This window comes from Anomalospiza imberbis, chromosome 13, assembly GCF_031753505.1.
Source record: "Anomalospiza imberbis isolate Cuckoo-Finch-1a 21T00152 chromosome 13, ASM3175350v1, whole genome shotgun sequence".
Classification (NCBI taxonomy): domain Eukaryota; kingdom Metazoa; phylum Chordata; class Aves; order Passeriformes; family Viduidae; genus Anomalospiza; species Anomalospiza imberbis.
Window position 1 is genome coordinate 18,936,368 of NC_089693.1, and position 22,967 is coordinate 18,959,334.

General features: G+C 55.7%; 2 protein-coding genes across 4 annotated transcripts; both read left to right on the forward strand.

Annotated features, from left to right (window-relative positions):
- The first annotated feature begins 490 nt into the window (after positions 1–490).
- Positions 491–12,863, forward strand: C13H15orf39 (chromosome 13 C15orf39 homolog). Its single transcript, XM_068204369.1, has 4 exons — positions 491–616; positions 8,663–11,710; positions 12,085–12,118; positions 12,319–12,863. Exons 2-4 carry the CDS (start codon positions 8,710–8,712, stop codon positions 12,320–12,322), a joined length of 3,039 nt encoding a protein of 1,012 aa, XP_068060470.1. The 5' UTR covers positions 491–616; positions 8,663–8,709; the 3' UTR covers positions 12,323–12,863.
- A 137-nt stretch (positions 12,864–13,000) lies between these two features.
- On the forward strand, positions 13,001–21,143 carry LOC137482146 (mucin-1-like). 3 transcript variants are annotated; one of them, XM_068204371.1, is made up of 10 exons: positions 13,001–13,435; positions 17,288–17,346; positions 17,954–18,108; positions 18,533–18,636; positions 18,762–18,820; positions 19,068–19,204; positions 19,285–19,409; positions 19,538–19,596; positions 19,901–20,055; positions 20,944–21,120. In XM_068204371.1, the coding sequence occupies exons 1-10, from the start codon at positions 13,232–13,234 to the stop codon at positions 20,949–20,951; spliced, it is 1,065 nt and encodes a 354-aa protein (XP_068060472.1). In that variant the 5' UTR covers positions 13,001–13,231; the 3' UTR covers positions 20,952–21,120. The 3 variants fall into 3 exon arrangements, 2 of the variants coding, with proteins under 2 accessions (XP_068060472.1, XP_068060471.1); XM_068204370.1 differs by lacking the exon at positions 13,001–13,435 and adding an exon at positions 15,829–16,843 and having other exon boundaries at positions 20,944–21,137; XR_011003901.1 differs by lacking the exons at positions 13,001–13,435; positions 19,068–19,204 and adding an exon at positions 15,825–16,843 and having other exon boundaries at positions 20,944–21,143.
- The last annotated feature ends 1,824 nt before the right edge of the window (positions 21,144–22,967 follow it).

The following is a 22,967-nucleotide window of genomic DNA, read 5'->3' on the forward strand; positions in this document are numbered from 1 at the left end:
GGTTCCTTCAGGGGGTCCCTCCCTAATGGGGACTGCTTGTAAGGAGAGTGCCCTTAATGTATCTCCTCCCGAATGGGGTCGCCCCTAAATGGGGGAGGGTAGTTCCTAATGGGGCCAGAAATGGTGGCCCCTTCACTGCGGGCTCCACAAAATGGGGGATCCTTTAAATGAGGCGCCATACAACGAGGGCTGCTCTTAATAACTCTCCCCCCACACGGTGGGCTCCCCATGCGGCCCCTCCTCTATAACGGGGGGCTCGCTGCAACGGGGACCCTTCCCTACAGCGGCTCCCCGGCTTTGGATGCCCACCCCTAACTCGGGGGATGTCCCCGCTCCGAGCGCAGGGACAGAGCCCGGACCAGCTCAGCGCTGGTGAGGCTGGGCTGTCCTCTGCTGTCCCGTCCCGTCCCCTCCCCTCCTCCGGCCGGCCCACACGCACACCCAGCCCTCCTCCTCCTCCTCATTCTCCACCTCCTCTACCTCCTCCTCCCACTTCCTCCGCACAACGCGGGCTGCCGGCCGAGGAGGGGCAGCGCCCCCCGTTCCCCCGTCCGCGCCGAGCCCCCACCCGAGCCCGTAGCGATGCGCCGGGGGAGGCTCCGCGCCGCAGCCGCAGGTGAGTGCGGGCCCGGAGGGATGCGCGTCCCGCAGGAGCCGCGCTGGAGCGGAGCGATGCGGGGGCAGCGGGGCGGGGGGACCCCCAGCCCGCGCCGCGCCTGCCTTGGGCTCCCTCGGCGGGTGAAACCCTCGAGCAGGGGGAGATCCCTGCACGCCTTCCTCGGGATCGTCTGCTTCTCCTTGGGCCGTGCAAGGCAAAACGGGTTACAGGCTCCGGATCTCGGGATTTTACCCATTTATGGACACTTGGGATCGTGCGGCTGATTCGCAGCCTGAGTGCGCTCAAGCTCCTGCGAGAGGTTTCTTTTGGGGGTGGCCGGAGTGTTGCCCACACTGATGCGGTGGCCGTGGCTGTGCGGAGGGGACAGAAGGACGGCCACGGCCACCCACCCTGCCACATCCATACCTCGTGTCCTGGCAAGGGCCTGCGAGCACCGAGGGGGTCCCAGCCGTGACCGTGGCCAACCTTGGATGTGAGTGACAGCGATGGGCCGGAACGGGATCGATGCGTTCCGGAGGGGTTTTAATGCCCCGAGTAGAAGGGGACGCAGTCACTGAGCCCTTCTGGTGACTGCTCATTGCTCCGTGAAGTTTTGGGGTTTTTTACGTAAAAGTGAATATTCCTTGGCGGGAGTGGGGGGGGGTTCAGCTTTAATCGCAGACAAGCCGTGGCTTGGTGCATGCATTCCAGAGGGATACTGCCTTAAAAAGCAGCTGGCTTGGTCCACGGGAAGTCTCCGGCTGGGCTTTTGCCCGCCTGGGAGAAGCTCGGGAGCTGCAAACTTTGTGGAAAAGGGACAAGAAGTGGAATGGGGGAGCTGGGAGGGCGGACGCCTCCTGTTTGTTCCCCCAAATGACCGAAGCTGCGGGGAGCGATGCCGGTGAGCTCATCCGAACTCGCCGGACATGGGAACGGTGACCTCCTCGGCAGGATCCCGAAGTGCCCGAGGTTGTGAAAGCAGGCTTGCAGGCGGCCGGGGGAATCCGCCTCCTTCCCGCTGGGGTCCGGGGAGACCCCGGGAACCCCCCCGTGCCGCAGCACCTCGGCGGGGCTGGGGTTGCTGGGTGGCAGCGGGTTTAGGAGATTTTCCTGCTCGATTGCTGCGGCTTGGCCGGGAGTTGGCGGCTGGTTTTGGCATCACGTGGCGATGGAGGAGGCGGGAGACTGCGGTGAGAGGCTCCCGCTCCGGGCATCGCATCCCGGGGAGAAAATTCCGGAGAGCCTGCGCGCCCCGCTGATAACACGCACGGGCGCATTGCTGGCAGCTGTCGGGGCAAAAAGAGATGTCTGAGGTGTTCCCAACGGCCTTGGCAGGCCGAGGAGGAGCGGGAGCCCTCCCGTGTCCTGTGGACACCCAAAACACGGCAGATAAGGCTCCCGCGGGAGCTTATCAGGGAGGCTTCGCTGCTGCTGCTGGCACGTGTTCCCTCTGCGCTTGGTTTTACTTTTACTCCCTCCCGGCCAAACGGCCCCGTGTGGGAAGAAGGCCTGAGAAGAGGGAAGGGGGGAAAAGAAGGAAAAGAATATTAAAGGAGCGGAATAACGGGTTGTGTTTATTCCACCCGCTGCTTTTCCGTGCTGTAGCGTTTTGGAGTTACTGGCTGCATGTGTTGGGGTTCTTGCAGGCATCCTCCAGCGCTGATTCCCACGTGTCCCTCTCCTCCCCCGCTGGCTGGGATATTCCCAGAGGGAAAAGGCTGATGGTGACAGCAAAAGCCGAGCAGTTTTCATGGCGTGGTGCAGGTGTGGGGGTGGCACTGGTTGGGCGAAGTCCCTGTGGATTTCATGGAGAGAGGGAGCTCCTCTCCCGAATTTGGTGAACGAGCTCAGCCCTATCAGACAATCCCTGTGCCCGGCTCCGGGCCTGCAGCGGGATCACTCGTCCTGCTCTGCAGCCCTCCAGCCAGAATTGAACTCGGAGCTGGGTGAAACAGGGTGACTGCATCGTGCCCGGCGGCGTCGCCCGATGCCGTGGTGACAGCGGGGCCGGTGTCACAATACCCCCACGGTGGGGAGTTGCAGATCCCCGGGGCTTCAGGGAAAGGGAAGAAGCAGCCGGGAAACTCTGGGACTCACAAGACCCCAGATTTCTGTCCCAGCTTGTCCAGCCCTAACATTGCCACAGCTGGGAAGGGATCCCATGGCTGCATCGCCCTCCCATGCAGCATCTCCCAGGGAGATGGATTGAAACACCACCCTCCCTAGGCACCCCTTTTGGAAGGAAAATAACCCAGCCTGGGCTTTCCTTCAAGCTTGCTTCCATTGGAAGGGAGCTGTTTTCCCTGGATCTAAGTGCTGGCAAATTTAATTGGCACTGCATGTCTTGGGAATGACCCCAGGGACTTATCCTGAGGATAAAACTGTTGGAAATGATGTGGGGGAGCTGCTTCCAAGGGTGCAAGCAGGGAGGGAAGCACCGCGGCTCCCGTGGGGGTTTCCAGGGGATTCCAGGGAAGCAGTGTCCTTCCTGGGAAGTGATGAATTGTTGAAGCTTGCATGGGAAACCCGCCAAGAAGGCTCAGTGAGGGGTGCAGCCTCAGTTGTGCTGTTTTGGGGTGGGCCGGGGAGCTCTGGTCCCCTCCCAGCAAACCTGCAGCAGCAGTGGCTCGCTCCCTTATCTCCCCCACAAGTCTCCCCCATATCTGCTCTGTTTCCCCTGCTGTTGATATGGCTTTTATCTTATCTCCACGTGCTCTTCCTCCATTTCCTCCTTGGCTTCTCTGCTAATACTGCCACAAAAGGAAAAAAAAAAACCACCAAAATTGAAAGATCCTACTGCAGGGAGTCCATCCCTGGGCTTGGGGTTGCTGGGCCGTGCTGGGTGACAGGGGATGACATTTGGCCGTGCTGGGAGGGTGCTGAGTGGTGCTCATGTTTGTCCTGGGGCTGCTTAGGTGATGTACAGGATGCTCAGGTGATGCTGGGGGATCCTGGTTGATGGTCCAGTGCTGCTCTTGGGGCTCAGGTGATGGTCAGGTGTCTCAGTGGGATGCTCAGGAGACGCTGGGTGGTGCCAGGTGATGCTCAGAGGACACTTGGGGTTCTTGGGATGCAGGACTGTGCTGGGCCGGGCTGCCAGCTCCACCTGCTGGCACCCAGGGCACCCACCGCCTGTCACTGCGGGCCAGCCCCCACCCCACAGCAGCCCCAAATCCCCTAAGGGAGAGGCTGAGCTGCTGCCTGCGGGTAAAAACCTCACGTCACTTTACAAGGCGAAGCCAGGGATGGGAATTTTGGGCACTCTGTGTCTGCTGGCTCCTCACGTGAGCTGAGCCAGCTTTGCTCCCTGCTGCCTGCAACAGAGGCTCTTTGAGCTTTGGAACTAAAGCAGCCTGAGCTTTCCAGGACTTTTCCAAGGAGAGGGATGGAGAAATGCCCTGCCAGCCTCCCAGGACTCCCTCCACTGGCAGGGAGGGTCGGATCCTGTGGAAAGGGGAGATCCCTGCACAACTAAAGCCCTCACGACTGGCCACGCTGTAGAAAGTGTACAGAAGACTGCATCTCCCATTCATGCACACACAGTTATTGGACCTGCAGTGACATTCCCCTGTGGAAATGGACTCGGATGTGCAGAGATTCCCTGTCTTGATCCGAGGCCTGCCTGATCTTAGCACTAAAAGTTTGTGCTAAGATTAGCAGATATAATTATATTTATAGCTGTTTTGTTACTGTTTTCATCAGAAGTATCTTGTTTGGAGGCCAAATATTAGTCAAACTACTTTTACACATTGTTACTTTCACTTTTGCTAAGTTTATTTTGTGTCTTTTCTTGGAGAAAAAAAAACGATGTGGGAAAAGCTTTTTATGTTACAGAAGTAAAACTATGTTTCAACCAAACTTAGCCTGGGAGTTAGTGTAAGGATTTATGCATATTTGGAACAAAAAAGGCATGCACTAACCTTCCATGTTCTGCCTCAGAAGGCTTGAAATTTATGATGATGAGGCTACATTTTTCAGAGATATTATGAGGAGAACTGAGCAATCTCGACAAAGTACTAGAAAAAAATGTCACATGACCTTCTGTCCCATTCTGTTGAAAACCACCACCGTGGGAGATTTGGAGTGAGCAGCAGCAGAAGAGAACTGATGGGATGTTTGAGCTGGGGTGGTGCAAGAGGCTGGAATGTAAATGGTTAATGCCTCAAACAATGCAGCATTTGCAGTAACTGTCCAGGAGCACAGGGCACACCCCCATCCAGGGCTGCAGTTACCTGTTGGACAAGATAAGGGCAGAGGCTGATAAGAGACAAATCCTGCCAAGTGCGATGGTGCTTTCTGGTGCTGCCAGTGCCCCTACACTTGTGGCTCAGCTGTAAAAACTCCCCTTCCCGGGACATTCAAGTTTAGCCTGCAGATATTCATCCCCTCTGATGGGCCATAATTGGCCTCTCAAGTGCACCTACACTTAAAAGAAAAGGTGCCACAGGCAAACAAATACACCGAGGTGTCCCGTGATCCATAGCCCTACATCACCCGGAGTAAAACTCCCTGCCCCAGGAGAGGTACCCAGGCGTTCCCACTGAGCCTGAGCATTGTATTAACCCATGGAACTTTGTGTTTCCTTCGCTTCCCTCATCCCAGATAGATCATCACAGTGGAATTGCAACCTCCCAGTCTTGTTGGAAGATCCATGGGTGGTGGGATCTTTCTACTCTTACCCTTTCCTTCCCTTTCTTTTCCTTAGGCATTTTTGAAGTGTTATTTTTATGCTTTTATATTGCTGTATTGCAGTAGACAATAACCAAAACAGCTCCACTGCAACCAAATTGTTCTAAAATAAACCCCATTTGTAGAAACAAATAAATAAATAAATACATAAATAAATATATAAGTCCCGGTTATTGATTGTTTTACTCTAATCAGCCCCCAGAGATCCTTTAACAAGAACCTGGGTTACCCTCATCTCGCAGTCAAGATGAGCACATGACTTGACACTCGAGGTTCATGTGGCAACAGGAGATTTTTTTGAGTGCAATTCCCTTTACATATTTTCAGAAATCCGATGCGTTTTGTGCTGATTGGCTGAATTTAGTTACCACCCAGCATAGTGGCCAATAGCTGTCAACATCCATAACGGCCTAGACTAGATTCCCCAGCAGCCTAGACTTGGTTGAGTTATAATTAAGGTTATCTACAATTGTGAGACCTCCAGGCCAGCTGTTAGCCACCACAGATCCTTCTTTCTGTTTTGAAATACAGGGCAATATTTGTCGTCTCCTGCAGGACAAACTCTGCGCAGTGTCCAAAATAATTGACACACTTAATAAACCTAGGCTGGATGAGGCTCTGCATCCAGCTCAACAAGTCTAGCCTTACCAGTTGTTTTCTATTCCGCATACCTTCAAAAAGGATTTTTCAAGTGTGTCTGAGAGCCATGAAGCACGGCTTCTCATGGTGGTATGCCACACACTATCCACATTCATAACCCAATTACACAAACAAAGAAAATTGCATTTAACTTGCTTACAAACTCTTAAATAGTTTTTAAAAACTATCCTGCCTCTGCTTCTGGTCTGTCCCCATTGGGTTAGACTTAAAGGGACAGTTCGCTTTTACATGACCTTGTTGCCCACAGCCATAACACCGGTGTGTTAGCAGCAACTGCAAAATAATCTGTCTTCGGTTGCAATGCAAGATGCCACCAAAAGCATGTATTCCATTGCCATCAGTTAAAACCAGGTGGGGCAGTGTTCTTTATCTCTTCCATGACCCATCCTCTCTCAGGGAGATATCTTCTGTTAATGGGCCACTGAGTGTCACTGCGTGACTGATCACATTGCATCATCCCATTGTGAGAGGCTCTGCCCAGGGGCAGGAGCCAAGCATTCCTACTTGGGTATAATCTGAGACTTCAAACACCACAGCAGCCTTTTCCATGGGATTCCCGGAGGAAGACCAGACCCTTCTACGTTACCACTGGGCCTTCAGAGGAAAACTACACCCTTCTACAGGATCACTGCTCCAACAGAACCACATCTGTCACTCCAGGAAGACTGCAGCCACCACTTAGTCAGACTGCTACCAATACCCTGACCCACAGGGTGTCAGGTCAAGATCTGACTCTGTCAGTGGGTTTTTTTTGTACTATTGCATTTTACTTTAATTTTCCTATTAAATTGTAGGTTTTTTTAAAATTTATGCATACCAGTAAAGAACTGTTTATCCTATTCTAATCTCTTTACCTGAGAGCCCCTTAAATTCTAAACTGTAACAATTCAGAGGGAGGGGATTTACATTTTCCATTTCAAGGGAGGCTCCTGCTTTCATTAGCAGACACCTGTTTTTCAAACCAAGACAGAATCAGCTAACAAAGCAATACTATCTGATTCAGCCCCAACTTTAGCACATGCATAAATTAATTTATTTAAGGATGGATTTTCTCTTGGTAACAAATCTATCGCCCTTTCGCAGTCTTCATTTGCACTATCCCATGCCAGTTTTCAGTTAATTGATTTCTTGCATCATTATTTATTATTTGCTTTTCCATGGCATCTGTAAGAGACAGTCCAAATATCCCTCATCTGCCTCACGAGCACCATCAAGAATGGAGATTGAAGCCCCCCGCCAGGGACTGAGACCCTTAAAATTCTAACACAGGGGCACTGGCCTGACTGAAGAGGGATGTCTGCCAAGTGTTACCTGCAGATGTGTTCGCTGGACCAAGACTGGTTTTCCATGGGAACCAGTCCTGAAACAATGGGTCCTGCTCGCTGCTGGGACTGGTTTGTCCTGTTTGGAACTGGACTGTCTGTACTTGTTCTCAACGGGCTTATTCTCCACTGTCCTATGAAATGAACAGGGCTTATGCCTTTATTAATGTTCAGTTCTTACGGAGCTCGCCCCCATTGTAGCTCTTCCAGGTGGCCAAAAGGAAGGAGGCGTGCAGGGTCTGTCACTGAAGTCCAGAGCAGCAGCTGTCCCTTCTTCTTCCCTGTGGCACAACCAGTGGCCAAAGGGTGAGGAGGCGCGGCGTGCAGAGTCTGATGCTGAAGTCCAGAACAACAGCTGTCCCCAGGTAGCTCTCTGTTTTCTTCCAGCTCCACTTGCCCCAGCCCACCCTAGTCTAGTCGCTTCCAGGTGGTGGTGACAGACGAAAGCACATCAGGCGTTGTGTTTCCCTCTTCCTCAGCTAGGGCATTTGTCTATCCCCCTCTACTGTGTTTAGTCCTTTATTTAGGGGTGTCTTTATCCCCAAAAAATACTCCCATGATCCCAGGGGGTTTTCTTATTTGCATGTTAGTCCCAGAATTTGGTGTGGTGGAAGGAAAGCAGATTATCTCTAGGTAGTTTAGAGAAAACAAACCGAGCAATTAACTAATTAACATTTCAATATCGGTAGCCAGCAGTCATTCCAGTGTTGCCATGGGAACTAGGAAGGCCCTGCCCGCCTCTCTGGGGAACACCTGGAAACTTTGCTCATTACAGAGACTGTTCATCATATTTTATCTCCATTTGCAGAAAAAGAGGGTCCATACCTGTACAACAGCCTTTTCCTCCAGAAAGACTTGAGTCCCCATGTTCGTAGTGCACACTTTTTCTATTTACAATGGTCTGCACTCTCTGCAGCTCTATTCACTGCTGGCAGCTCGCCGGCTACCTCTCCGCTGGGCTCAGTCTCCCTGCTCTCTGGCACAGCAGGCTGCCACCAATCACGTTGGTATCACCACCTCTTGCAGTCAAGATGAACACGTGATACGACACTCAAGGTTCATGTGGCAACGGCAAATTTTTGTTGCATGTAGTTCCCTTTATATAGTTTCAGAAAGCGTGCGTGGTTGGTCCTAATCGGCTGAATTTATTTACCACCAGTCTTACTGGACCATAGCTGTCTGCATCCCTAATAGCATAGACTGCTTCTCCAACGGCCTAGACTGGTCAAGTTATTATTAGGGTTATCTATAACTGCAAGGCCTCCAGGCCAGCTGATAGCCACCACACCCTCACCTTGTGGAGTGGCTTGTAACCCTCTGTCACCTTGTGCCACCACAGGCTGCTGGCACTGGGGACTTGCCTTGCTCATGGCTTATTCTCTCTCTTTTCCAGGAAGGCCAGCTCACCTCTCCTGTGGGGACACTGGCACCAGTGTGTAAATGGCCTCAAAACGGTACTCACAGTCTGCAGACCCTGTGATTTTCAAGAAGCTACCTCGTCTGGAGCCTGCCACCGGCTTCCTGCCCAGGAAAATCCCCGGCACATCCAGCCCTGTGCCTCACCCTGGCTCTGAAAACCATTTCAACTACAAGGGCTCCTACTTTGCCTGCCCGCTGCAGAGCCCCAAGGGCCCCAAGCAGCCCCCAGCCGGCTGGAGCCCCACACCTGCCTACCTGCACTACGGCCCCGGTGCCCTGAGCCAGCCCGTGCCAGCTGAGGGGCCACTGCTGAGCTTCCTGCTGTACCCACCAGAGAGCCCTGACACCAGGCTGCAGCCCCCGGACAGCCAGAAGTGCAAGGACAGCCTGAGCCAGGAGCAGCTGATGGCCAGGAAGAAGCTGGACAGTCCCAGGTGCCCCTTGCCAGTGAAGAAGCTGGTGGTGGTGAAGAAGACAGTTCCTCTAGCAGTCCCCAAGCCAGTGTACGGTGCCCCCGCCTCCTTCTTGGCTCCCAGGATGGCTCTGCTACTCGGAAAACAAGCAGAGAGCCTGCAGCAGCGACCAGGGGAGGCAAACTGGGCCCTGCCCCCTGCCACCCACCCTCTGCACCCCAGTGAGCCCCACAAGAGCGGTCCCTGTGCCGACCACAGCCTCCTGCTGCTGCCCTCCAGCCTGGCCCTGCCTTCCAGGGAGCAGCTGAGCTCCTCCACTGCCTTACCCCACTACTGCGTCACTGTTGATAAGTATGGGCCACCCCCCATCGCCCCGTTCCTGGAAGCAAGTTGTCCCTCTGCCCAGAGCCAGAAGAAAGTGCTGGAGGTCCCTAGCCTCAGCCTGGACCCCTGGCCCAAGCTCCAGCTGCCTGACACCAGCCCAGTGATGCAGGAGAGGTCAGCAATGTGCTACCCACCCCCCCCATACCCGCTGTCACCCCACAGAGCTGGCCCCCTCTACCAGCCCCCAGCTCCCACTGCGGGGGAGCCCAGTGTCCTGCCCAGCTTTGGCTACGTGGGAAGCAGGGAGCCCTTTCCTGGCACCTACCTCAAGCCCCAAGATCCCAGCAGTTATTTTCCCAGCCCCTTGGAGCCCTACGTGCCGAGGACAACGAGTGCCAGGCTGGGGGCGGCGCTGAGGGATGCTGAGCCACCCAGGGATGCCGAGCTGCCCAGGAACACCGGGTACCCAGGCTTTGCCGTCAGCCCGGGAGATGCATCCGCGTTCCACGCCTCCTTTCCCGGCACGGAGCCGGGGTGTGAGCAGCACAGGGTAGACAGTCCACAGTGGCGAGCAGCTCCGAGGCACAGCAGCGCTTTCCAGCCTGTCTGCACCCCAGAGAAGCTTTCTGGGGGCTCCGGTGGGCTCGCTGAGTCATTTCCCAAGAGAGGAGGGAGCTGGGAGAAGCCCAGGCAAGGGGAGGAGGAGCACCTATACCCAGGGAGGAGGAACAACAGCCCAGCCCCTCAGGACACCCCCCATGGGGGACCAGGGCAAGGAGACGCCTGCAAGGTCAAGGATCCAGCCAAGGAGCTCATCCACGCTTCTCTGTCCTTGACCCCCATCAAAGGGCTGGAAGACCTGAGGGACACCAAGGCTTTGTCTTCCTCCCCACCGATGCCTGTGATCCACAATGTCTTCAGCCTGGCACCTTACCAGGAGTATCTGGAGAAGGCCAAGGTCACAGACCCCATTCTTTTCTGCAGGAAGCATCTGTGGGAGGACTCCTCACCCCCAGACACGGGTGGCAGCCAGGAGCCTGCTGCCCTCAGAGACGTCTCAGTGGTGTCCAGCCTGAGGTCAGGCAGTGATGCAGTGCAGAGCCAAGGGGAAAGCTCTTACAGGAGCATCCCTAAAAAGCCAAAGCCTGTGGCCCAAGAGCTGGAGTCTCAGGAGGGCAGCCCTGACAGGGTGGGCACTGAGGAGCCACCCCCTAAGGAAATGGTGCTGGACCTTAGCTTCAAGAAGAGTCTGGTAGAAGCTGGGGACACCCAGAGACCCACTGGCTGTGCGGAGGGGACACTGGACCGAGAGGACAAGGAGGAGAAAGAGGCTGCAGGAGGGAAGGTGGGGTCGGGAGAGGCTGCACAGCCCCGGGTGCCTGAGGCGGACTCTGGGGACAAGAGCAGCTTCCAGAGCTCGGCCAACTTCATGTTCCAAAAATACAAGCTGCTGCCCTCCCTCCCACCCAGCACTGAGCCCACCCAGCAGGATGGCAGCTCTCAAGCCCCCCAGCCCAGCCCCCCCAGCAGCACCCCCGCACCAGCTCAGCCAACCTCCTCTCCATCCAGCACCCCCCTGTTCCCACAGCCTGGCCCCCAGCTCAGCATCATCCTAGCCCCAAACCCTCCCCAGATCCTGGTTCCCAATGCCCCCTCCACTCCAGAGGAGGAGAAGGTGTTGGTGGTCAAGAAGGTTGGTGTTGTCCCCTCACAGAGCCCCTCGGGGCAGTACTTCACCTCCCTGCACACCTTGCTCTGTGACACAATTTCAGGCTCAGTGTCCCGCTCCTCCCCAGAGCTCCTGCAGGAGTGGCTGAAGAAGGCTGAGCAGGCAGAAGAGCTGGGAGAGATGCCCAAATCCCTGCCCAGCCCCAAAAATGGCTCCAAGGCTCCCAGTCCTCAGAAGCCCAGCAACGGCAAGGAGATCTGGCTGGCTTTCCAGGACGTGGCCAAGCTCCTCACCGACCTGCTCTCCCAGCTGAAGACCTTCATGGCCGCTTGCCCTTTCCCCCACGTCGTCCGGGCAGGAGCCATCTTCATCCCCATCCACGTGGTGAAGGAGAAGCTCTTCCCAAAGCTGCCTGGGAGCTTTGTGGACCAAGTGCTGCAGAAGCACAAGGTGGAGCTGCGTCCCACCACCTTCTCGGAGGAGAAGCACCTGAGGGACCTGGAGCTGAAGAGCTGCACCTCCCGCATGCTGAAGCTCCTGGCGATCAAGTGGCTTCCCGAAATCTATCCTGACCTGCTCAACCTCCACTGGCACAACTCCATCCGGCAGCAGCTCGGTAGGTAGCCTGGCATCTCCTGGGGATGGGTTCCTGGGGCTCTCCCAGGGATGTTCCAGCTGCACTTGCCCTCCAGGTGCTGCTGTTGCTGGGGAGCATCCAAAGGCGCCTCAGCATCCCTGTCCTACCGAGGGTTCTGCGCAGCTTTTCCTCTGTGGGTTGTGGACGGGGAAAGTTTGAGCTGGAAGGGAGAAAATGCATCCTGGGGGTATTGAGGAGGTTTCAGTCAGTTCCAGACCACCTGTGCCCATCCAAGGGTGCAGTATCAGACCTGCCACCCATGGCTGTCCCATCCAGCTGGTGACTTCACTGCTGTGTCCAGATAACCTTTTGTTGCTGCTCAAGGCCATTAACAGCAACTTTATTTCTTTCAGGTTCAAGCTCAGAGACTGGCCAGCAGCCATCCAAGTAGGTAACTCCTCTTCCATGTGGGTTTATAGGAATTGATGGGATTTGTTTGTCGTTTTTGGAGGTGTATGTGTGTGGATTTCATGTGATGATGAGCAGCTGGAGCTGACCGGCGAGGCTCTGCTCCCTGGGCCAGGCTGCAGTGGGGAATATTCGGGATGTGGAGATCTGCCCTCCCTAACCTCTCCTTCCTCTCCGAGGTAGCCCTGGCATGAAGGCACTGAAAGCTGATGGTAAAGCGACAGCCATGGACAAATCAAGGGAAAGGAGGCACCAAGGCATGTGCCAAGGACAGCAGCCAAACAGTGACGGGAATGGGAAGGTCCTGAGTCCCCAGAGCCATGGATGCTGAGACCACCAGCAGCCCTGCAGGCAGGTGCTCAGCTCCCACCTGCATCAGGATCCTCCAGGATGCTGATGCCTTGCCAGGGACCCTCTGGGGATGCTGCTCAGGGCGGACAACAGCTCAGTGGTGCTCCAGGGACACAGACAGGGATGCTGCTCGCGGGTTATCTGGGCCCAGGCATGGGCTCGAGCCCCTCACAGCAGCTGGAGCTGCTTTCCTTTGAATGGATCATCTTCCAGTGCATCTCCTGCCTCCATCCGTGATTGCCCTGGTGAGCTGAGAGGGAATGGCTGGAGTTCCAGTGGAGCTGGAGCAAGAGGAGCATGGAAATGGCCACAGCACCATCCTCAGCCTTGGAAAAAGGGACTGCAGGGATAACATCCTCCTCTCTCCTCTGAATCCCCCCTCCTGCTTTTCCTTGCCATTCCCAATAACATCCCCTTCCTCTGGGATTTTTATCTTTAAAGTGCCACAAAGACCTGGCACAGCAGCAAGGGCAAGGGAATCATGACTTCCATAGCCTCAAACTAAGTTGTTTTTTTATCATAAATGACATAAATGAAGACATTTTACAAATGTTCTGGATTTACCTTTATAAGGAGCTGCTGCCTTCAGGTCATGTGTTTTGGGTTGTTTTTTTTCTTTAAATACAGTAATTTATACGTGTCTTTTTTTTCTAACTAAAAGGCTGCAAGAAAGATATAAAGACTCTTAAAGAAAAGAAAACCAAATCGCTTTGCATCCCAGATCCTGTCCCAAAGGAGAACATGGGAGATGCATGTTTAGGGACCACCTTGGTGCCAGACCTCAGAATGAGGGATCCTTTCATCCCAAAGGGTTACGGGCATGCCAGGAGGGATGTGGGCATCCCAGAACTAATGGACAGCCCCTCACCCTGGGGGGGCTGCAGCAGGGTACCCAGCAGAGGCCTTAAAAACTCATTGCTCAGGTGTTCTTCAAGCTGCTGCAGGGCGCGAGGAACCAAACAAGGGTTACTCAAGTTTTATTTCACTACAGGGGATATTTATTTTAAACTAAGAAGATGGGGTGGGAGGGTGAGTGGAAATGACCCTACCCAAACTGTACTTATTTTAGCCAAAATGTGTGTGTCCTACTGGGGGATTTCTGTGGGTGCCTTCCTGTTTTTCCGTGGGGATGGGGTGGCTGTGGATGGGATGGGTAAGGGGGATGCTGCTGTTCTCCTCACTCCCCCCCACCACTCCATGCCTGTGCACAGTGATTCAGAAAGCAGTGTTTGTTAATAATGTTGGTTTTGTACATATATAAGGTTCCAGGACACAAAGTTCCTTCCCTTTATGTAATTTTTCTTGTAAGACTATGAAGAGTTGCCTCACCTGGTTTAAAAGAGTTTGGTTTGTTTCCAGACATGCCCAGCTTCTGTGTCTGCTTCCCAGTGTGGGCACAACAGGACCTCCCTGGGCTTGGAGGGTCCCCACATCCCCCACCTGATGCACTTGCCCTCTTCTCCCTGCAACAAGCCACGAGTGCTGTGCCCAGCCCCTCTGTCCCATCACTCCAGGCTGGATCCAGGGTCCAGTATGCCACCACAGGAGCACATCTCAGGCTCCCCAAACCCCTCGGGTGACAGCCTGGTAAGAGGGTGCTGGTGGATGTCTGAGCATCAGAAACTGGGCAGGAGAGTCTGGGGTGCTCAGGGATGCAGCCTGGGCTGACCCAGTGGGGCCCCCTGAGACCCTCCCCCTTGTGAGCGTCCATCAGGCACAGAATCTGCCTATCCCAAAGGCCAAGCGCTGCAACCCACGTTTGTCAGCCCCAGTTAGGGGAGCCCAGCAGGTGAGCACTGCCACAACCTCACAAACAGGGAGTTCTGGGGAGCATCCGCAGGGTTTGGGGATCACCCTGCCCGGAGGGACAGGCCCACCCCCTCCTTCTGCAGCTGAGTGCTCCATGGGGAGCAGAGGGAAGCTAAGACCCCTCCAGCCACATCTGGGAGAGTGCAGATGAGTTTGTGTGTTAATTGGGAACAGCTGGGATGGAGCCACATCCTCCCCCTGGGAAACCAGATAAAAGGCAGGGTTTGGCTGGGCCTTGGTGCTCTCTTCTGCAGGGGTGCTGCCAGGTGAGGGGTGCTGGTGGTCCTGGTCCTCCTTGGGGAGGTTTCTGGGGACAAGGTGGGTGTTTGGGGCGGGGAATGAGGCAGTGTCCGGGCCTGGGGCTGGTTACAACCCTGTGCTGCTCTGGGAGCTTCCCAGGAGATGCTGAAGCCTGGCACAGGCTTTGCTGAGCTGGGAGGCTGCTGGGAAGAAGGAAGGGGTTTTAATAAGGAGCTCTGGGGATGGGAAGCTTGGGGATGGGCCAGGCCCTGGGATGTGGGAGCTGCAGAGACCCACCCTGAATCTCCTGCTGTCCCTCTCTGCAGCTGAGCTCTCGCCGTGGCCTCTCCCAAGAGGAGCTGAGGGGTTGGACCACCGAGCCCCCTGGACGCTGCTGCTGCCCTGCAGGCAGGAACGATGCTCTGTGCTGAGAGGGAAGGGGCTGTGGGCACAGCCCCGTGTCCCGCTGCCCGCGTGGCTGTCCCTGCCAGCAGGCTGTGGTGCAGAGCCTTCCTGCTGCTGGCCGTGTGTGTGTGTGCCTCTGCTGTCCCCTACGGCCTGGGCGCTCTGGCTGCTGTCACCTGGGGTCCCCCGGGCTCCTCAGCCTCCCAGCGAGGGGTGGCTGACAGTCTGGGGACAGCGTGTGGGGACCTCCTCTCCTCGGGCTGCTTCCCAGGGCTCCCAGGAGTTGTGACCCCTGGGAGAGGTGCTGGGGGACGGAGCCTGGGGACAGGGACTGCGGCCACAGGGACATCTCGGACCTCCCTGCAGTGGCAGCCTGGATCTGGGGACAGGGAAGGGCTCAGGCTGGGCACAGCAGTGCCTGTGACGCTGTCCCTCGCACAGCGGCCTGGCAAAAGGGTGCCTGCTACCTCAGCTTGGCCCTTCCAGCCGGGGGGTGTCCCCAGTCCTGGCTCCGGGCATCAGCTTGCTCAGGGAGGCCTCCCGAGAGCAGGACCAGGCTCCCGTGGTGCCACACAGATGCCAGCAGTGACTTCAGCTGGTGGCCTGGGGCAGCCAGCGGGCACAGCAGAGCCCCAGAGCTCACAGAGGGGGTGTGAGGCCACCTCCAGAGCTTGGAGTGCGCCAGCTGCTGGGGTCCCTGCCACCTCCCAGGTATGGCTGCACGTTCCTTCCCTCCCCACAGCTGCTTCTGGCCCCTCTGCAGGGGCTGCAGTGACGCAGGTGACACCCAACCGAGTGGTGCCGCTCCGAGGGGCAGCTGCAGGGTCTCAGGTCCTGGTCCTGCCCGATGTCCCCGCACGGACACCCACGGGTGCTGGCTCCCCGCAAGAGACACCCAGCTCGGCCCAGCTGAGCCCAGGCACGGTGGGGGTGCCCCCTGCCCTGACACCAGAGGGGCTCTGGGGCACTGCTGGCACTGCCCTGCCTGGGGCAGCTGCTCCCTTGGTGGGTGCTCTGTTGGCCCCGGTTCCAGGAAATGGGTCTGGACTCCTGGATGCTGTCCTGGCATCGCTTCCTACCACTGCAACAGCTCCTGGTGCCCACAGTCAGCATGGGCTGCCTTCTCCCCTTCCCACGGTGGAATCTGGGGCTGCTGCTGTCACCTCGGGGACACAGAGTGAGTGGCCGTCTGCCCCTGCGCAACCAATGTCCCCTGGAGCCTCCCCAGCACGGCCCAGGGCTCCCAGCCCTGCAGGTCCCACCGTGGCTGGGATGAGCTCCACAGGCACCGGTGTCATCCCAGAGCTCGGACAGATGTTTGTGATGGGAGAATCCAGGCACAGTGACCCCAAGACAGCGTCAGTGGGAGCCGTTCCCACTGCAGCAGGACCTCCTGGGCCCGGCCCTGCCAGCCCAGGCTCTGTGCCTCCCCCCTGCTCCACCAAGCCAGCTGTGCAGCGTGGCTCTGAGCGCGGGCCCCTCGCTGCCACCTGCAGCAGCGTGACAGCTCCATGCTGCCTGCCGACTTCTCCTGGAGCTGGGCATGTGGCCAGCTCCCTGCTCAGCTCCCAGACCCTGGCTGTGCCCACAGCAGTGACCCTCGTTGCCCACGTCGTGTCCAGCGGCTCCAGCACTTCCCAGCGCTCCTCCACAGCCACAGAGCATCTCCCTGCAGCCACCAGAGCGGCCTCCAGCCCAGCAGAGCTGATGAGCGAGGGCAGACCTGGCTCCACAGGGATGAAACCCCCTGCATCCCACCCCTCCAGCCTCCCCCTGCCCGCACAGCCTGTGCACATGCTGCCCTTGCAATTCCGGCTGCTGGGCATCGCTTACGGCCCGGCTCTGGGCAGCAGGAATTCGGAGAGCTACCGGCAGCTGGAGGGAGATGTGAGACTGATGGTGGGTGCTGGAGGTGGCTGGGACAGATTTGGCACTTTGGGGGGCTGGAGGTGGTGCCAGGCCCTGCTGGGGGGAGATGACTGGGTGCTGCATCAGCCCTTGGTTGGTTGGTTGCCCACCTGAGCTTGGCGGAGGTGGGTAAACCCCTGGCACTGCTCTGCTGGAGCTTGGTCTGAGGTGGGACTGGGCTCCCCTCACCTCTGCCAGCCCGCAGGGCCATGGCACATGGTATTATTGCTAGGTGATCGTGGCTGCTCTGGGTGTCCCAGCTCATCCCCAGGCATTCCCAGAGGGCTGGCACTCCCTGGGGTGCCGGGGTGCCCTCCCCAGGCAGGCTGAGCTGGCTTCCCTCTGTTTATTGCCCACCTGCTTGTACATGTCCCCTTCATATGGGGGAGCTTGGGAACCCTTCTCAATTAATTACCAGGTGCTTCTTCCTTCCAGCTCAACCAGATGCTGTCCAGCTACAGGAGCTTCCTGCAGGCAAATGTCCTTGAGTTCATGTGAGTGTGCAGCTGCTGTGGAGGGCTGGGTTGTGAAGAAGCAGTGGCCTGAGGTAGCCCCCCTGGCCTTAAGAGAGACCAGTGTAGAAGAGCAACTTGTTCCACTTGACTTTGACAGAGACTCTCTGTTCTCTTGGGGAAGGTGCCTGCCAGAGGAATGGCTGCAGCCATAAACAGCGTGTGTGAATGTTTTTCCTTTGCCTCCCAGAAGGCTGGGAGGTGGATGTTGGAGTGAATGGCTGATAAGGGCAGAATCGTCTGCTCTAACCAATGTTTGTTGGTGTAGGCTGTTTTGGCTTCCCTCTTGGGTTTTCCTGAGACTTTCTTCAGCCTTTCCCATAGCAGAAACATAAATACTGGAGTGTGTGTAATAAAGATGGATCCTGCTGGAAGAAGCAGTGGTCTCTGTTTTTGTCCAAGCTGCTGCAGGTTTGGCCTGGAGGGAAGGGTTTGCCCAGGAAAATGCTCCAGACAGGTCATTGTGAGGGGCTATGCTCCCTCACTGGTGTCATCATCCTGAGGGATCCCTGTCTGAGTTCATGGATAAAAGCACCTGGGGACAAAAAAGGCAGCAGGTGTGCTGCCCACAGTCTCCTCTCCCTCCCAGGAATGGCTCAGTGGTGGTGCGAGGGGAGGTTCTGTTCCGGGGGGATGCTCCTGCTCCCACCAAGTCCCACCTCATCCGGACAGTCGTCACGGAGGCAAGCAAGGGAAGGAGCATCTTCAGCTGGCAGCTGGAGCCCCAGTCTGTCCAGTCTGGTGGTAAGTCCTGAAGGTCTTCCCACAGCAGGGCTGCTGCCAAGCGCCCTCCCTGTGCCTCTCTCAAAGCCAAAACCCACGCCGTTTGGGTCCCAGGCTTTTCCTTCCCTTAACATCCCTTCTCCTGGCCTGTGTAAAACCCTTGTGAGGGTGTGAAGGGTGGTGGAGTGCGCATCTGAAGCAGCTGGACCAGTGTGGGCCAGTGCTTCTGCTTGGCTCCCTGGCCTCCCCTCTTTGTCCCAGCTCTCCTGTGCTGGGAAATGCTACATCCTGAGCCCTCCCCACATTCCAAGGGATTCCTCCTCGCTCAGCTGCCCTGCTGCTTTCTGCTTTTGGTGTGTGGCCAGGGATGAGCTCAGGGCTGAACAGTATCTCCCAAGGAAGCTGGAGGAACAGGTATGAGCGTGACTCTTCCCATCTCCCCTAGGCTTCAGCCTGGAGAACCTGGACCCCGAGAAGCTGTCCATCTCCCTCACCGGCTCCCCGCTTGGGATGAGCAGGATGGATGCTCTGGAGAGGCTGGTCAGAGAGGTGTGCCAAGCCTTGGGGGCTCTTCCAAAGGGCGATGCTGGGAGAATGGGCACAGGCTGCCTGGCTGGTGGAGTAACCTGTGCTAAGCAGGGGAAGGTGTGAACTGTTGTCTTCTCCCTACCCAGGTAACTGCAGCTGTCAGTGCCCTCTACCACGTGAGGAACTTCACCATCTCCCAGCTCAGGTATGGGATGCAGCTACTCTTCTGCCAACCTCCTAATTTCACTACCCTCACTCTCTCCTGTGCCCTCTGCAGCTAATTGGCTGTGTGGCCAGGATGGAGAGGATGGCAAAAGCTGGGAGGGGATGTGCAGCTGCAGCCAACTGCAATTGAGCACCTTCTGTGGGCTCTCAGGGGAAAACCACCAGTGAAGGTGCTGGAGCTGGGTCCCAGCCCTCCTGCCTTGCTCAGAGCTCTCCTCTCCCCTCAGACACCTGGGTGGGAACACGGAGATCACTGGAGACCTCTACCTAGACACAGTTGTCCATGCTGACGTTACGGAGGTTCTGGAAGCCCTGACTACGCTCTCAGGCCTCTCCCTGGACCTGACCTCTGTCTCGGTGGAGGGTAAGGACAGTCCCTGTGTGTGGTGTGGGTGGGGTTGCTGCCAAATCTGCACAGCCAGCACTTGTTTCTTGTTCCTTCAGGCTCCAAGCTTGGTCTGCACGTGTACCCTCTCTCCTTTGTTGTCACCAACAGACACTTCAGCCAGAAGCTTCAGGATCCGCTCTCTGCCGAGCACTGCAATCTCTCCAGGGACCTTGGCGATGCGGTAGGAATGGGGCTGGTGGGAAGAGGGGATTAAGGTCCTCCCAGCAGGGTGAGAAGAAGAGGCATGGGAGGAAGAGGGGCTGCTTTGGGGTGTCCAAAGAGCTGAGCTGAGCACAGCCTTTCTTCCAGGTGGCGAGAGCCCTGAGGGATTACCCCACCTTCCTGACAGCGATCATAAGAGAATTCCTGTGAGTGGGAGCAGGGGCTCTGCTGGGGCAGGGAGGTCTCCCTTCAGATATCGGCTGACAGGTGCAGGTTCTGGCTTCAGAAGGATTTGCAGAGGAAGCTGAGGTGAAGCATGAAGCCGTTGTATCAGTGGTGATGTGCTGGACCTCCAGGGATGGCCCCTCCTTCCCAGGGCTCCCTGAGTGCAGAGATCCCTTCCTACTGAGCCAAACCCTCTGGGAGGAGGCTGGGAGTGCCCACCCCATGCCACTGTGGGGTCATGGTGGGACTGGCAGCTGCTGCAGCTCTTCCCAACCCTGTCTGCAGGCCTGGCTCCTTGATCTGCCATGGGAACATGATCTTCCGTCCCCCTGCTCCTAGCAGTGTGGAGGTTCTGAAGACACTTGTGCTCTCGGTTGGGCCAGACCAGGCTTTGGCTGACTCTGACATCCATGTGGATCCACACTCTCTCTCTGTGGGAGGTAAGCTCCCCTCTGGGATGTGGTTATGTGAGCTCCACAGGCCCCATGCCTCCACTGTGAGCAGAGTAGATCCACAGCTGACCCCACCTGATCCCTGGTGTGAAGAGAGGGTCAGGTGTCTTGGCTGGTGGGGTGAGCAGAGAGTAGAATTTCAGCAGCAGTGGTGCCCTTTCCCTCTGCATAGCCTGGGGCATTGGGGTTGGAGACCTTCTGCTGCAGGTGTGGTCTAGGATGGGAGGAAAAGGCATGGAGGGTGTGGAAGAGGTGTTATGAAATGCCCTGTGTTTGTCCTGGAGCAGAGTGGGTGGCTGGCAGCCCGTGGGGGCTGCTCCAGGCTCTAAATGCTGTGCTCTGCTCCAGAGGACACCCTGGACCCTGTCACACCCCAGCCGGGCTTCCCAGCCTACAGAGTGGCCATCATGGTCATCGGTGGCCTCTGCATCATCGCCGTGCCCATCGTGCTCGTGGTAAGGGCCAGTTCTGTCTGCTGGGCTGCACCAGCAGCCCGGGGCCCTGGTGTGGAGTGGGCTGAGGGGCTCTGTGGGGCCAGCTAGGGCTGCAGACCCTGTGCTCTCTTCCCCAGTACCTGGGGACCAAGAGGCTGGGCTGGCAGGATGGAAGAGCCCTTTGGGACAGAAGAGACCCTGAAGTGGGGATCCAGACGTTGCAAATGGATAACCAGGGCTTCTGGACAGAGGTGAGTGGCCTTTGCAGCCCTTGGATTGTTTGCTGTGCCTGGCAGCTGATGTTTCTGCAGCTCACAGCTTCTTCTGTTACCTGGTGATGATCTCTGGGGCTGGAGAAACCTGTGGGGAGCTGGAGGGAAGGGACCCTCATTCCTGCCTTGACTGGAGCTGTTTAAAGTGACTTCTTCCCTCTCCCCTGCAGGGCCCTGAGGATGGTCACTTTGAGTGGCAGAGCACTTCTGCCTGAGGAGAGAAGCAGCAGCAGCTGGGGGGCACTTGGAGAGGGGCTGTAGGTGGGAAGGAGATGCTGAGGAGCTCTCCCTGATCTTGTGGCAGCAGCTGCCAGGTGCTCCGTGAGCAGAATGCAGACTCAGGCATCTAAAGGAATAATTTTGTATCTTAAATAAACTGTTTGTAGACTGTGGATCTCAGTTGTGAAGGAAGTGTGTTTGCTGAGGGCGTGGTGTTGAACCCCCCTCCCTCCTGGGCTCCCAGTACCACCACAGCCATGTGCTGCTGCTGAAAAAGTATTAATGGATAAATGTACATATTTTAGGCATCTGAATTCAGGGATGTGTGTGACATCAGTTTGCCAGACTTGGAAAGCCTGTAGTCCACGAGGGTTCACCCCCATCTGCAGTGGTGCTGTGTGGCCTTGGCAGTCAGCACAGGTGCTAACAATATTATGAGCCTCTGTGTTTGAAAGCTGGAACTGCTGTTGTAAGGCCTTGGTGGAAGAACACCTTGGTGGAAGAAACCATGTGATGCCTTTGCTTGTGCCAGCATGTCTGGCTGTGGCGCTTTCCAAGCAGAGCCAGCTGGCCAGTCTGCTCGAGCATTGCCCTCTGTGCTGAAATAGGGTAAATTTGTTGTGACTTCTGATTTGTAATACGTAATAGGGCATGTTCTGGCCAGGATGGTATGGCGCAGAGCTTTTAGTAAGTCAAATAGTTTTGCATTGTCAATTTCCTCTAGTAGTGCTTGATCTAATCTGTGTGATATCAGCACCATAGGTAGAGTCAGTCACAATATGTAGGGGAATGTGGGGAAAACTTTGGCAAGCCATAGCCACAGCACGCAGTTCTAACTGCAGTGATCCATTTTCATAGCCCTCCAACATTTGCCACTCATCTTCCTCTTTCCATGTCACAATGGCTTTTCCTATTTTCCCAGAGCTGTCAGTAAACACTGTAGTGCCTTTTAAGGGTGTTCAGCTATTTAGAGGTTTTGGAGATAGTGCTGTTTCCCCACTTAACTTCAGCAATCTATGGCTTGGTAAGTGGTAAGAAAAATTTTGCAAGGCTGTACAGTTAGCAAAACACCATTCAAACTGCTCTTGTGTTACAGGAATAATAATTTGTGAAGGATCTCTAGCATTCAGTTGTAAAGACTTGTGATGATATTTGATAATTAATTATGCAATTGGCTCAAACACTGTGGGTGCTGTCTTTCTTGGGTTGGTGAGGTAAAAACATCCACTCTAAAATGTGCAAAGGGTCAAGCCTGTGAGTATCCAACTGTCCAATAATATCAGTAGGATAAAAATCAACAATGCGAATAAACAGAGTGATACACACCTCTGGGCACATCCAGTGGGCTTGTCTGTTTGTGATAGCTTGCTCTACTCTTTCAAGAGCTGCTTTTGCCTCCAGGGTTAATTTTCTGGGGGAAGTTAATTCAGGATCACCTTTTAGGAGGTCAAATAAATGGGCTAATTGTGAGTTGCTCAATCCTAGGAAAGGTCTGACCCAGGTAATGGTACCCAAATGTTCTTGTGCATCATTCAGAGTTTGGATTTTGGTTGAAAAATGAATTATTTGTGCCTGTGTAATCTGGTTCATTATTTTGAGTCCCAAATATTTCCAGGGTGCTTGCTGCTGCACCTTCTCTGATGCTACCTACAGCCCAAATGCTTCTAATGCTTGCAACAGGCTTGGCTGTGAGAGTTCCTCTTTCATTTGGGTTGTAGCGGAATGAATCATGTGAGACTCCATTTTCTTCATGCAGGAAAAAGCCCATTCTTTATTCACACAGCTCATTTTTATACAATTTTCACAGACCTCGTGTCTGACTCCAATTAGTTAATAGCTTTCTTACCAATTACTTTCTTGGTTAGAAAAAGGTATTTTACTTGTCCATTAAATTTTTCTATTCTTAAATTGTTTATATATTTTCTCCACTGATTCTCATGGGACAGATCTATTGTTTATGCAGGTGCCACTTATT